The following is a 15,413-nucleotide window of genomic DNA, read 5'->3' on the forward strand; positions in this document are numbered from 1 at the left end:
GTTAGAAGTGGAAAAGGAGAGAGGGGAAGAGTGATGCATTTGTGTTTGCTTAAAGCTAAAAAAAAAAGTTAGCTTAAAAGCTAAAAATAAAGCTGGGCCTGGAGGCCACAACCAATAGGCTAAATTCAAAAAGGATCCGGCCAGCCTGTTGTTCTTTTACTCCTTACTCCGTATTCTCCCCTACTCTTTAACTTTCTCTGATAAAAAATATATACAAAACAGCACACTAGGTTATGGATAAGTATATTTGTTTATTACCAGATTAGTCCACGCAGATTTCTAGTTGTGTAGAACAGAACATGGAAATGAAGTGACAACCGTGGTTTAACATCAGAAATGATGGAATAACAGTTACCTGTGAGTATCTAACACTCTTTTTACTGTAAAGCACATACACACACAGTGTGTGGAATCATGGGTACAATACATTTTATTACCTGCTTCACATGCCATTTTTTAAATTACAATAGTGTAAACACAATGTATATGTACATACACATACACATACATGTGAGGGGGAGCTGATATTAAAGGATGACAGGTCTGTAGTTTGTTGGGCCTAAAGCACAAACACATACACATATTTAAATACAGCACCATCTAGCAAAAGCTTGGTGTCTCACTTCAAAGTGCTCCAAACTGTGCAAAAGTAAAAAATATTCATGGCATGACAAGGAAGAGCTTCTTCCTTTAAATCCCACAAAACAACAGACATCACCAGACCCCCCCACCCCACCCATCCACACACGCACACACCTGTACCTTGAAATACACCCTATATAGCTATTGTTATTCTATTCTAAACTTAGAACTAAAGACTATGTTTTTATATTTGCTAAACTACCTGTAGCCACACTTGACTAGCGAGGTAAACCCTAATCACATTTGTCATTTTCTGTTCACATCATAAAGAACTGGGGCGTAAGTGTAGTGTTTCCATCTGTAGTGTGCCTGCAGAGACACTGCCAATGGCGGCCATGCAAAACTATTTCATTCCTTCTAAACTTCCTCCAAAAAAGGAAGGATTAATTACAAAATTGTTCCTACACCACATAATGTACAGAATAAATCATAGTCAGTGGTTTCAATAATACTTGGGTCTAAATTTAATTAATTTTGGACAGCAATTTTATGTATAAAATTGTACTATTTAAAATAATTGTAATTGTCACGAACTACAATATATAAAATCATAGTATTTTATCAGAAGAATGCTTTAACTTGTTTAATCAGCGACAGGTTATTTTACCAATGAACCAAAACTGTAGCCAGTCCGGCTGGTTGAGTGTGAGGTTCAGTGTGATGCTGTGTGTGGATCAGCAACTTTCCAGCAGCAATGATGTGTTGTTGAGTGCTGTTCAGTGTTCATTTAACCCATGTTGGTTGTACCTTTCTGCCTACCTACACCACCCTTCAGTTGACAAACCCATGTTCTTCACTGTCACAGTGATGTGTTGGTTTTAGTCCCCTACCAGATGGCACTGTAATCACCAATATATATTTTGTGATTGGACAGAATCAACAACACATCTCAGCAGTTGGTGTCAGTATTAGTGTGCCTGCTAACATTTAGTGCTGGTGCATTTTACAAAACCAAACCTGTTATGTGCCGCCTTATGTCTGGGCTTCTGGGAGGGACCAGCCGGGCTCACATGGCACAGCAGTCCCAGCCACAACTAGCCCATTGGAACTGTGACACAGGAGAGATTTGTTTGCTGTGGCAGCTGTTGTTGGTGAGGAATTGCGGCCACCAGTTATGGTACTGTTAAGGTTGCGGTAAGCTCGCTGCCGTGGTAACGAAGCCCTTCTGTGTGGTGCAGCCATGGCAGCTGAACCACGGAGGCACACGGAGGGGAAAGTCAGACCTACGAAACAGCAGCCCGTACAGGAAATGACCTCATCTTGCTCTGAGGCTCCACTTGGGTCAGAGGACAGGACTTGGGCTGCACTGTAACCATTAGCCAGCCCTCCTCCACCCAACTGCACCTGCTGGCCAATCACAAGAGCTGAGCCATTGTTGTTGTCCAGTCGTTGCAGAGGAGGCAAGGAGGATGGACCATTGGCGATTGGAAGTCGCCAGCCACTAGTCTGTAAAGAGGATGAGGAGGTGGAGGTGAGCAGTGGTTTTACAAATGTGGAGTCCAGGACTTTCTCTGCTGGCTCTGGAGACTTGGTACAGTCCATGGGTTCTGTTTTACATATGCTGTCCTCCTCTTCTTCCTCAACCTCCTCCTCTAACTGCTCCAGAGACACCATCTCTAGTTCTACAGGGAGATTGGAATCCTCTCTCATTTCCTTCTTATCCTCCTTTAACAAGTCTGTCTTCTCAGCTATCTCAATGTTTAACCATTCATCCACCTTTCTGGACACCACTTTCTTCTCCCTCTCGTCTGCCACACGCTCCCCAGACCCTCCTTTATTTGCTATCACTGTGAAATGCTCATTCTTGTCCTCCTCCTTCCCCTCCATGTCTCTTGACAAGGCTATAGTCCGGTTGAGCTCTGGAGTACAGGGGAGAGACTGGCACCTTCTTTGCGAAACTTGGGCCCCCCTCATTCCTCTGAGGAGGTGAAGGGAGGCACATGGGTCACATAGTGCAGGCAGAGTGAAAGTCAGGGAGATGACAGATTTGCTGGGTGTGTCTAAGAGTTTACATCGCCCCCCATTCAGGTCCTGTCTGAGAGAGAAAGGGTTTATCCGTGCGGGGGTCCCAAGGAGTGCAGGAGCCAGGTATGATGGGGGTAACATGTCCGACTGGCTCCTCACTAAGCCTTGCCATTGCCGTATGCGTTTACTGAGGGGACAGGGAGAGCTGCGGCGTCGGTAGGGGCTGACATCCACAGCCACTGGCTCTGAGTTAGGGAAGGAAAGAGAAAGACAAAAAACAGGTCAACGTGTGTGGCAGAACAAAAAAACAAACTAAAAAGAAACTAGAAAAACCATACTATCCAGAACAGTTTCATGGTTTGATTTAGATGTGTTTATGTTTCAGTGCATGACTTTTCCTGGTAAAAGGAAGCAGAGACTGGAGAGAACTCATGGGAATCACCCTAATTCACGGTTATCTACATGTGAGTCCTTGAATTTGACTAATTCTCAGGGGAAAACCTGATAGGGAAAAAACATCTCTGACCAGTATGCCAGTCACATCATGTGATGATGCCATCATGTGTGAGAAGCTGCTGCCTAGGCTGGATTATCTACTGGACAAAATGGGCAAAACTGCTCCATGTTTCCAAATACTACAGGTTTATAGTGTGTCAAACCGTTGGCACTACTGTTAATTAAAACACAGAATCAACTCATAAAAGGGATTTTAAATAGATCCCTGCATTAAGTATGTTTCAAATATAGTTCCCCTTAGGTTAATGTGGCCATAACTGTAGTGTTTTAACAGCTTAATCAGTTTATATAAATTAGTGTTTTTTACAGTGCATTTACATTCTACAATAACACACACCTTAGCTGTTTAGAACAAAGATAGGAACAGATCAGAGTATTCAGGAGAAAAGCCATGCAGCCTTGGGGAAGTGCCCATAATGACAGTATTGTAAAAACATGTCAATTTGTTTTTCATCCAAATAAGGAATTCTTCATTTGAATGTACCACATGCAATGGGCTTCTTGCTGCCTCCTTCTTCCACTGTCTCCATGCTCTCCAGTGTAAAGACAATGTCAGAGAATGAGGGACGTTTCTCAGAACTCATCTGAAAATAAAACAAACATCAAACACACAAGCAAAAAGATTGACATGGTGGGTATAAATATTATTACATATATATATTATATTATATTATTATATTATTATTACGGAGTAGATAAAGTTCTCTTTTATATAGCGTTTGGCAATAATCAACGAATGATTGTATCACACATAAAACTGGAAACGTTTATACAAAACATTATGGGTCATGTTAACTGAGGTAATGTGTGTGTGTGTGTGTGTGTGTGTGTGTGTGTGGTTGTGTGTGTGTGTTTGTGTTTACTTACATTACAGCAGGTGACAGCAAGGCTAAAGAATGCAGGTGGACAGTCTCCAACCATGTTCTCAAATGCATCCACATCCAGACCAAAGTCCTACAAACACACACGCACAAGCACGCACATTACACAAAAAGCAATTCATTAATACTGTATGTTGTTGCTATTTTAAAAATATGAAATGAAAATCACTTTATATCAAGTGTAAGTAATCACAGAGACTGTAAATAAAGCCGTTCACGCACTACACAACTAAAAACTAATCTAAAAAGGTGCAGACTAGAACCTCTGTCCTGGGTAAGACGTCAGGATCAGCTTCAATCCGGGCGATGATCTCACACAGGATGATGCCATATGCAAACACATCCACCTGAGCAGATGAGAGGGTGTGCAAGTCAGTTTTTTTCAGGGCCCTGGTCTTCAAGCTGATATCAGGCTAAAATGATGTGTGTCTGTGTCTGGCTTTCAGGAGAAATCAATAATTCTATAGCTTCTAATTTAACTTGTAATACATGTAGGATTTAGAATGTTTTATTATACTCACAAAAGTTTAGGTGTTGCATTTATACTGTGTTGGTTTGGTTTGTGCAGGTTTACCTTCTCATTGTACAGCTCTCCTCGCAGAACTTCTGGGGCCATCCAGTACGGAGAGCCCACAACGGCCAGAGGCTGCTTCATCACACCCTCACTGCAGAGACACCAATTCACCATTCACATCCACTACAGTACCACTGTACAGTATGCAATATAATACACCAACCCTGTAAGATATAACTTGCTACAACTTGAGTGCAGAGGCTGCCCAAAAATTAAAGGCAAGTTAAAGTTTAATTCAAGTTGATTTTGATTTGTTAGTAGAATTTGTTTGTTGAACTAGGTATGTAGTTATTTGAAAAAATCTAAGCAGCTTCATTATAATAGTCTATTGTGTTGATGTGTTCATCCTGTGTTCATGTTGTGTTTATTTAAGTTAATTCCATTGATCTTACATTGAACATTCAATTGTACTTCAAGCACCAAGTACCCTAAATTATTATCACTTATACTAAATCAATTATTTTAAACCAAAACTTTCTACTTAGAACAACTCTTGTTTGAAGATTTAAACAATAAAAAAATTAAAATTTAAGTTCAGTTAATCCTGAAAACATAAGTCTAGTCTGTTTACTTACTAGTTACATACAAAAAATATTAGCTGATTCAACAAAATTCCTAAATAAGATTTTACAGTCTAATCAAAGAATATATTCATGACTTGTGTTGGATGAAAACATGTTCAGTAAGTAAATTACAGACAAATAATGGGCAAAACAGAGACTGAGATGGGTTACACACCGACACCAAGCATAAATAACTTCCAATGTTGACATGAATGTAAAGACTTAACAGCAAATGTGTTACATTATTATTTTCCATAATACAATCTCCTGTTGAAGTATATCTGATCTAATCTGAAATCTATCTGTATGTCTGCCAACTATGGACACATACTCTCACTGGCTGTGATTAACATCACAATGAGATCAAACTTTCCAGCTGAATAAAAGTTGTTTCATGAAAGGTCTGTTGTGGGACATGTATTCCACCCCCCTAACCTGTAATTAGGGATCTTCTCTGCCAGGCCAAAGTCTCCCACCACAGCAGTGAACATGCCACTTTCACAGCGAACCAGACAGTTCTGCACAGGAAAACAGTCAGGGTGAGGTCTACAAACAACTTTTGGTACAACTGTGGTAATTAAAAACCTAATTTAATCGACAAACAACTCTCTGATCTATTAGCTTTCCCTGCCTCCCTTTCCAATATCACAGGAAATGACTGAAACATTTCAGACTGGAAAAATTGCTCTGACATTAATTTACTTTGAGCCTTCCTGTAAACTGTTTAACGTGTGACAGGATAAAAATGTTTCCCTTAGCAACAGTAAGATATACAGCTGATCTCTCAAAGCGTAATTTCGTTAGTGTAATCTAACATTTGATAACTACTTGTATTGGTAATCTCTTAGTGTGATTTGCGAATGTCTGCTGGAGTATATATTTCACTGATGTCAGGATCTTAGTTCTGTATGCTTTACCTTGGATGTGAGGTCTCTGTGAAATATGCCCTTGCTGTGCAGGTACTGCAGTCCTCGGGCGATATCCAGAGACAGACCGATCCTGACACGCCACGACAGATACAGATCACTGTCCAACAGCTGCTCCAGGTTACCTCCGTTTATATACTAGAGAGGGAGTGGAGAGAGGAGAGGGCATTTATTACACAAATGTACTGCCAACGACTGTTGTGCCCTATTTTTAAAGGTTTCACTTTAAGTGAGTCAAATGAAACAGTACACAGTAATTGGAGACCTCTGGTGGTGAGGGTAGGTATGATCATCTGTATCTGTGGTAACCACGTTAACCACTACATTAGCATCAGCAGCTGCATTTGTGATTTATAAAAAAACTTTCAACAAAAGATTGTCTTGTCATGTGATGTTTCTGTCATTTTATCCATTAACAGTATAGTAACCACAGATGCACAACTGTATGAATGAAACAGGAAAGAAGAGAAAAGGGAGAGGCCAGTGAGAACAAAGAGACCCAAAGTGAGCCTCGTCAATTGTTTAAAGAACCTAAAGCCAGAAGAGGGGTCCTGCTGATAGTTTTACCTCAGTCAGAGCATGGAGCTGACCTTTATGGACACAAACCCCAAGGAACCTGAGGAGAGGTGGAGACATATGATTTAAAACACCGTAGATAACATATTATTACATTTTGAATACATTTCACACATTCCCGTAATCCCATTATTATAGAAATGTAACACATCAAAGTAAAGCAGGACTTGAATTTAGTTAACTCCTTCTGTTTCTCAGTAGTTTCAGTCAAACAGAAGTACCTTCTCTGCTATTATCTGCTCACAAATACACACACAAACCCAGCTTCCAGAAAAGTTCAAACTAAAATGGAACTAAATCTGTGATGTCAGTTTGCGTCAACATCAAAAGTACAATTTAAAAAAAAACTATTACAGTATTATCGTATAATAAAGCTGCAATAACTAGAAATTAAGTGAAAAATGACAAGATCTTTTGTCTTTTAGCTGTTCTATTTTCATGTTCATCTAGAGTAAATGTTGGCCTTATGTTGTTATTCTGGTTAGACTGTGTATGCTGTTGATGCTACAGCTCACACATCAACTCTGTTCGTCTTTATTGAAACTTATCAAAAAATTAGGCTAATTTTGGGGAAAGTCACAGCAAACATGGGTTTTAAAGATGCAGCATTCTTTTGCACAGAAAAAGCAAGCATCTACTGTAGCTTTGCTCAGGGGAACAGCTATGGGGATGCATACTTAGGTGCAGTAACAGGACTGAAGGAGCAAGGAGCAATGGGTACAATGTCTTGAGTTAGTTTTGCTTCCTTAAATTAGTTATGGCCTTCAATGTAAATGTAAGCAAATTTAGAGTTTGGTGCAGCAACATACTAAAAAGTAGGAACAGAGGCAAAATAACTGAAAAGTTTATAAAATATACAAGTAACTCAGTACAGTTTTGGATAGCTGATTAATTCTCATTTCTTATTGTATATGCCACCATTGCCTTAATTTACATTTACATTGCTTCTGATTAATTATTAATTAAGATGGGTTGTGGCTCATCTCTTTGTCCTGAACATCAAGAGAGAATTGTCAATAAGATCAAAGAATATTTCTCATGATTGCAAAGAATTGAGGTCTTTTAGCATCTACAGAAAGATTCAGGGAAACCAGGAAAATCTCAGTGTGTAAAGGCCATAAGCAGAGACCACTCTTGAGTGTGCGTGACCTTTGATCCCTCAGGTAGTACTGCATATGAAACTGTGCTACCATGATGACATTACTCAGCAGTACTTTGGAAAACCATTGTCACCTGAAACAGTCCACAGTTAAATCCAGATTGAAACCTAAATCTTAGACAAGTCCACATTTCTCAGCTAGTCTTTAATACACACATAACAATATCCCAAAACTGTTGGCTGAACTAGTTTTCAACAGAGGTTTCCAAAGACAATCGATGCAAGGAGAGAACCTGCAAACTCAAGGCAAAAATAAATAAATCTGAGAGTTTCCTCTCAGCTGGAACCTCACACCATGCCTGCCTATGTGCACAGGGACATGCTTCCATCAATTGAGATGGTATGAGATGGTTGGGACCAACAACCTATGTGGGCATAGAGTTGGAGGACTTAATGGAGGTTGAACACACTACTTTATACTGTGGCCTGTTAAGAAATGTAAAGGAACAATCACTTTCAATATCTTGGTGGCTCTTACATGAAACCTATTAAACTGCAGCAGAAGATACACGGTGTTTGCTGGTTATTTTACCTATTTTATTTACCATCACAGCCTATTTTTAACATTGTGTTGTAAAAACCTTTTATGAGTAGTGCACAGGAGATAAACAATTTGAATCACTTAAAAACACCCACCATAAGAATTCATCTCCTGAGAGTCAACACACCAGCCCAGACAACAGTTTTCTTCAAGAATTACAATAAAAGCAAATAGGGACAACACTGAGATTAGTGTTTATTATTAAGATATCATATTATATAGATCTAAACATATTAGCATAAAGACCTGTTTGTAGATATTACCTACCTGAGAATATTGGGGTGGCAAAGTCTGTTCATGAGCTGAACTTCTCGTAGCATGTTAGCTTTGTTGCTAGCCAGCGTGTTCATTTTCAGTGCCATCACCTGTCCCGTGATCCGATGCTGCACCTGAAAAACAACCAGACAGAGTTTTTCACTGTTGTGTAGATACTGAACAGTGTAGTTCACTGAGGGTAATGTGTGATTGACTGTTACATCGGTGACATGTTTTTCATACATGTAAATTCATGTGTACAGGACGTGTCCATTAGTATATTTGTTGTATGTGTTTTGTAGAGTATGTGTGTCTGTTTGTGTATGTATGGTAACAACCTGATTAAACCAGACTAAGTAGATTACTCACACACTACGTATGTGTGTGTGTGTGTGTCTGTGTGTGTATATGTATGTGTGTGTAAACAATTACCTTCAGATTCCACACACCATCTGTATGTGAACTTGTCCTGACCAAGTAAAGACATGTAAAGAAGATGTTGGATTTTGCTCAGGCTGAGGCTTTAGATAAAGTGGATTCTGGCACACATTCCTCCCTATCTCTGTGACAGGAGTCACAGAGATAGGGAGAATAGCTGTCATGCTAGTCCAGGGATGGCCAGTCATGGTCCTTAAGGGACCACACCTGCTTCACATTGATCCTGCACAAACAACATAATGTATTTTCCAATTCATCTACTTTCATTGACTCAGTGCAAAACCGGGATCACAGGACATAAACAAATAAACAAAAAAAGTGCAAAGGGAAGATGAAGCAAATTATAGAAGAAACCAATTTACTGGAAAAGAGGCTAATTTTGCATTTTGCACTCTGCATTGTATGTCTGCAAGAATAACATACTAATAATAATCAATATCCATATACAGTACACAGTATACATTGCCCAACCAAAAAAAAAAGTCACCACCTGGATTTGACTATGCAAATAGGTAGGAGCATTCCACTAGATAATTACTGCATGGATGATTATTTTTCAGCTGCCAACAAGTTATTTAACCCTAACTAATGCACTGTGCACTGAGTGCATTAAACAGCCCACATTTCTTAAACAACCGTGTCAGAAAACACATCCTGTGGTTGTGAAAAAGATGTCCATCTATTTCAGAAGGGTCAAATTATTGGCATGCATCAATCAAAGAAAACAGCTAAGGAGATTGCTGAAACTATTAAAACTGGGTAAAAAACTGTTCATTGGAAGAAGGTCATGTGGTCTAATGATTCCAGATTTAACCTGTTCCAGAAGACTGCACAGGAATCTGACTCCCATCATCAATAAAAGATCTTGGTGAACAATTATTGCAACTCTGGACAAGAATAAATGTTGTAACATTGCAGAAGCTTATTGAAATGATGATTGTGCTGTAATTAAGGCCAAAGGCGGTCCAACAATACATTGGTTTTGAGTGTATGACTTTTCTTTGGACGGGCAGTGTATGTGACAATATGTCAGACATTTAAACTGCATTTACATCAGATATACTGTAGATTAATTAGTTACGTAACAACAGACATAATATATAATCATATCATCATGACAGAAGAAACCACAGCCAGTGTCAGGACCCTTAAGTGCCTGTGTGTGTAGGTTTGTGTGTGTATTAATAGCACTAATAGGCTTTCTGGATTTCCCTTCATCCCTTCTGATCTCCACAAATCCGATGGGCCATTAATGAAGCCTCTTCCAGCAACAGACAGGAAGCACAAACACACACACACACACACACACAATATATAAAAAACAAGATTGGTATCAGATTGTTATTTAAGAGTGTTTCTTATCACTGTTACTTGTACTGAATTATTGCCAGAACACCTTATTCTTTCCTTCTTTCCCCCTCATTAACCATTTCCTGATTGAGGTAATGATTGATAAGACCACTGAGCATTATTTAATTTGCAGCTGAAAGTGAAAGTCACTCCATCCTTGTATTAAACATTAAATGCATGAAATGGCTGTAACTTAGCAAAGTTGGCCAAAAACATTCTGCAGGTGGAGATGTTTTTCTTTGTTTACTTTTACCTCATCCAACAGTCAAACAGTGGTCCCACTCTACACAGTCACAATGCGATCACTTTAAAGTGTCACAGCGGTGGTTTGAGCCCTAAGAGCTTAACATGCCGAAACATAAGAAAATACATGAAAACAGACAAAACAAAAGCAAGTTAATAAAGCTATTTAACTACACTGCTGCTGCATTTAGAAAGAAAGAAAAATGGACAATATGGACACTAAAAAAGTGGCAGTAAGATATAAAAATGCATATTTAATTTTACCCTGAAAACATAGTATATTATGTCATGAGATACTGTTTTGATTCTCAAAAACACTGCATTGATATGGACTTAAAATGTGACTGCATTTTATATTTATAATGAGCTTCTGAATCCGTTTAGGTATGATAGGTATTTCACTGATTACATAATTATTTTTAATGCTAAAATGTCCATTTCAAAACATGTCCATCAAACTACTCCAGGTTATGTTGTCCTGCTGTTTTGGGGGGTGAGTGTGTAAAGCTTTGGCCATTTCAGATAAGAGCAGAGGAATGTGTGCCAGAATCCACTTTATCTAAAGCCTCAGCCTGAGCAAAATCCAACATCTTCTTTACATGTCTTTACTTGGTCAGGACAAGTTCACATACAGATGGTGTGTGGAATCTGAAGGTAATTGTTTACACACACATACATATACACACACAGACACACACACACACACACATACGTAGTGTTAGTGAGTAATCTACTTAGTCTGGTTTAATCAGGTTGTTACCATACATACACAAACAGACACACATACTCTACAAAACACATACAACAAATATACTAATGGACACGTCCTGTACACATGAATTTACATGTATGAAAAACATGTCACAGATGTAACAGTCAATCACACATTACCCTCAGTGAACTACACTGTTTAGTATCTACACAACAGTCAAAATACAAATCAGAGCTGCATTAGCAAAGTGTAGCAGAACCGATCAGGAATCAGGCCTTCCTGTTGAGCTGAAAACCATCTTATTCTCAATCTAGCGCGTGCATCAGTGTAGTGTGGCTGCTCAGAGCATGGTCTCTGTGTAAACAACACTGTCTGATACTTAAGGACGTGTCAGTGACACAGTATAAGGAATAGTCCATAATTGAAAGCTCATAGTGCTGTTCTGTTCTCTGTTAGATCACTAAATTAGAATATTGTCAGTATTTCATTCAATGACAGTTGTCAACTAAAACTATAGCTTATTGATCTGTTTAATTAATGTTAACTTTTTAGTCTGTTCCTAGGAATGAATACAGAAATAAGGGTGACTGTCAGGGTTATATTTTAAAATGTATCTTTTTCAATTTCTTAAATATTTAATTACTATACAACTAAAATGCCATCAGACAAAACTGCATTGGTATCATTACATGTTCTGTTACAAGGATTACAAGTATATTTTAACAGAAATAACAAGCTGTAAGTAAGCTTATACTGCAAACATCAATAAAATGTACCAGGACAACAGCTGATTTTCCTCCTGGCTGGGTTCACATCACTAGGTTAAGGTTAGAGAAAGACTGTGGTCTGGCTAACAGAGAAAATGTAAACAGCTACTTCTTACAACAATTTGTTTATTAAACTTAAGTTTTTCTCTAACATTAACCAAAGTGCTTCTCTTGCCTAAACCCAACTTCACACACGACTGTGGAGTGGGTCTCTGGTGTGGTGGTTCTACCCATTATGTGGACTCCAACTACCACTGTCTGTTATAAATGTGGCATTTCATTCATTCAAAAAATACTTTTTTCACAACACACAAAAAAATACTTTTTTAGTCATTGCATAATTATGTTTGCTACAAAAACAGTTCAGTTATACAGAAACATCACTTTTAGGAGACATGGTTGGCCTTTCACGTGTACATGTGGACCAGGCCTAAATGTTTTTCTAGATTTGAATTAATTGCTTGTCTTAAGGTCTGACATTAAAATGAATACATTCAAAAATAAAAATGACACCATGTTAATTCATTAAGAGATCTTGTCAAGGTGGCTTTCTAATGTTTATGAGGAAGACGTGTTTGTTAGGCGTTTGTTCAGCCTTTGACATGATGATGGTGTTAAATGGAAAGTGGGATCTCTCGAGTGTTGTCTTTAGTGTAGTAGTCAATGACAGACGTAGCTCCAACACATAGCCTGTAAAGGTGTCAGAATGTAAGTTTTCACAGTATTTCACTTTTTACAGCCTGCACAGTATCAGGAAGTTTTCCCTAAAAAACATTACTATGTCTGTTTCAGCAGTATCAGGTCTTCAGAAGAGAAAAAGAGATACTGACTAGATAATTAGCAGTTTTTGGAATTGTAAATCATTTCAGTTGAATGCCACTATAAAAATATAAAGTTGGGATTATGCAGTTTGTTTATCCACCTCTTTATCACAACAATTATCAGATGAACTTGTGATACTAAACCCTCCTGATGACTCCTGCTCCAGTCCAGCCCGGATTCCAAAATCTTCCTCACCTGCTTGTTTTAAACTGCTGAAATCAGTAATGCCTAACCCATAGAACTTTACTCTAACTATAACAGACCAGTTACAGATAGAACAGGTGTTGGGGTGCACATACCTTGAAGACCTCCGAGAAGAAACCTGAACCGATCTTCTCACAGAAGAAGTCATCGATGCGGGCCAGGCTGGACACGGCGCTCCGCAGGGCTCGGTACGAGGACGGGCGGATCCGGTTAGGAGCATGGATGCTGTGGAGGGGCGGCTCGTCCGGGCCGCCGTGACCCTCCTCTGAGTCACAGAAGCAGCATTCGGCGTGGTAGTCCATGGTGCTGGCGGAGCACCACGCTCCAATTGCTCCAGTTGTTTCCCGCAGGAGAAAGTATCTGCTAGACAACAGAAGCCCTGAAACACGAGCTTAGGGGGGCTCCCACCGTCATGTTGGTCACAAGGGTCACTAATGTCTCCTTTGGGTTATATGGATGAGTTGATAATATTGATAATAACAACATTTGGTTTCCAGGATGCTCCCTAACGAACGGTACAGCAGACCTCAAGCTACTATTAAATACTATTTATTAACTTTCTGCCTTTCAGCCATTCATTTAATTTGAGGTAAATATGAATATCTAGGTCATCCATTCGGCTTCAAGATTCCTATGGGGATCCCTCTGACTTCCTAGAACAGATGGAAAAAACTAATGAGAAGTTAAATTGCTCCAAATGTCCGTGTCGATGCCACAGCGGTTTTAAGAGTTCCTGAGAGTCCCTGAACGTCGCCTCGTCGTACGTCCGGAGGCTCGCTTCCCTCGTCATCCCGTTACTTTTCGAGGCTGTGGTGATGAAGGCTGCACCTGCGCGGTATCAGAACAGGGTAGGAGGGCCGAGCAGCCAGTTCCTGTACACAGTCCCTGTGCAAAAGAGACATAAACGAGAATCAGCACTGAGAGACTGGTGTTAATGGAGAAATGTCATCATTGTAACGGGACACATGCGCGGATACTGTCGTATCGTGCAGACTCAGAGCTGCTCTAAATTGAGCCTGGCCCATCTGCTGTCCGTGTGCAGCCGTAGGAATTCACCGCTCGCAGGGCGATAAACCAGCAGCTCCACTGGCCGGCTCTGCCGGACCGACCGTCACATTATAACGTTAGGTCGCGCACAACTGTGTTTTTTCTCACCTCTGCGTGTGTAAATAACATTTTGAGCAAGATTAAGAAAATCCGCGAATATTATTTCACAATCCCACATTTCTCCTGGCCAAAAGACACCTAGCGACTGTTCATAGTGGAGCAATCAGTGACGTTCGGCTTGCAGAGGCACAGTCTACTGCTTACCTCGCTCCTCGCGATCTGGATGAAAATGTCGATACTATCCAAGTGTAGGAGGTGATCTAAAGCCGGAGATGTCGCTCGATAGCTCGGCGCCGTCCGCCGCTGATAATCCTGTTTGGATTCCAGTTTCACGAGCCGCTTGTAGGGGCGATTTCCATATTGAAACGGCCCAGAGTCAAGTTGGCGACAGTTATCAAGACGACGTCCTGTTAGACATTTCACAATAAAAATTATGCAATTCACGCAAAAGATCTAAGAGCAGCAGCCTAAAGCAGCTCTGTAGTTCTGTATTTCTGGATGTAGAAAACTGTATTATCACATAAATAACACAACTTAGAGTTTCAATAAAATATTTTCCACACTAAATGTTTCTTCATAAGGACACCAAAATAAAACATTCATATTCTCAATAATGATTTAATTCACATTCTACTGATTTGCTGTACTTCTCTACAGGTGTACGCTACACATGCACTTGCAGAGACCATGAAGGATGACTCACGCTGACCAAATCACTGTAGACCAGCACCTACGGACATGTGCAAAAGTTATTACTCTGACCTTTACTGATTTATTTATTTGTAAATGTAAAAAACATAAAACTTTTTTTTTTTACCAAAAACAAACAAAAATAACGAAAAAGCCTTTCTGATGTTTATTTACTGGTGTGCTTCACATCACTGACACAGTTTCAAGCATTTCAATTGAATTCAGTTTTATTTGTATAGCGCCAATTCACAACAGAAGTTATCTCAAGGCACTTTACAGTGCAAGGTTTGGGACCTTACAGAGAATAATTATACAAAAAATGAAAACAATCCCAACAATCCCATTTGAGCAAGCTTTAGGCAACAGTGGAGAGTAAAAACTCCCTTTAGAGGAAGAAACCTCCAGCAGAACCAGGCCAGCCAGGTGGTAAGAGAAGAGAGAAAAGAACAGAAGGCACAACAACAACAAGCAGCAAGAACATT

General features: G+C 39.6%; 1 protein-coding gene across 2 annotated transcripts; it reads right to left on the minus strand.

The window, feature by feature from the left end:
* Window positions 1-241: 241 nt before the first annotated feature.
* On the minus strand, window positions 242-14,593 carry LOC113162379 (dual specificity testis-specific protein kinase 2-like). Of its 2 annotated transcripts, none has more exons than XM_026360466.1 (11): window positions 14,446-14,593; window positions 13,230-14,006; window positions 8,611-8,732; window positions 6,635-6,683; window positions 6,059-6,205; window positions 5,577-5,659; window positions 4,579-4,669; window positions 4,268-4,351; window positions 3,991-4,077; window positions 3,608-3,707; window positions 242-2,852 (listed from the first exon to the last, which is right to left on the minus strand). In XM_026360466.1, the coding sequence occupies exons 2-11, from the start codon at window positions 13,434-13,436 to the stop codon at window positions 1,615-1,617; spliced, it is 2,208 nt and encodes a 735-aa protein (XP_026216251.1). In that variant the 5' UTR covers window positions 13,437-14,006; window positions 14,446-14,593; the 3' UTR covers window positions 242-1,614. The 2 variants fall into 2 exon arrangements, with proteins under 2 accessions (XP_026216251.1, XP_026216249.1); XM_026360464.1 differs by having other exon boundaries at window positions 13,230-14,019.
* Window positions 14,594-15,413: the final 820 nt, after the last annotated feature.

Source organism: Anabas testudineus, chromosome 1 (genome assembly GCF_900324465.2).
Source record: "Anabas testudineus chromosome 1, fAnaTes1.2, whole genome shotgun sequence".
Lineage (NCBI taxonomy): Eukaryota > Metazoa > Chordata > Actinopteri > Anabantiformes > Anabantidae > Anabas > Anabas testudineus.

What these genes read in the sequence shown, in the direction of transcription:
- LOC113162379 (XM_026360466.1), bottom strand. Translation starts at nt 13,436, where the DNA reads ATGGACTACCACGCCGAATGCTGCTTCTGTGACTCAGAGGAGGGTCAC. An exon ending in GAGAAGATCCCTAATTACAG is followed by an intron (nt 4,670 to 5,576) that starts GTTAGGGGGGTG and finishes GTGTCTCTGCAG; the next exon opens with TGAGGGTGTGATGAAGCAGC. An exon ending in TTGCTGTCACCTGCTGTAAT is followed by an intron (nt 3,708 to 3,990) that starts GTAAGTAAACAC and finishes TTTTATTTTCAG; the next exon opens with ATGAGTTCTGAGAAACGTCC.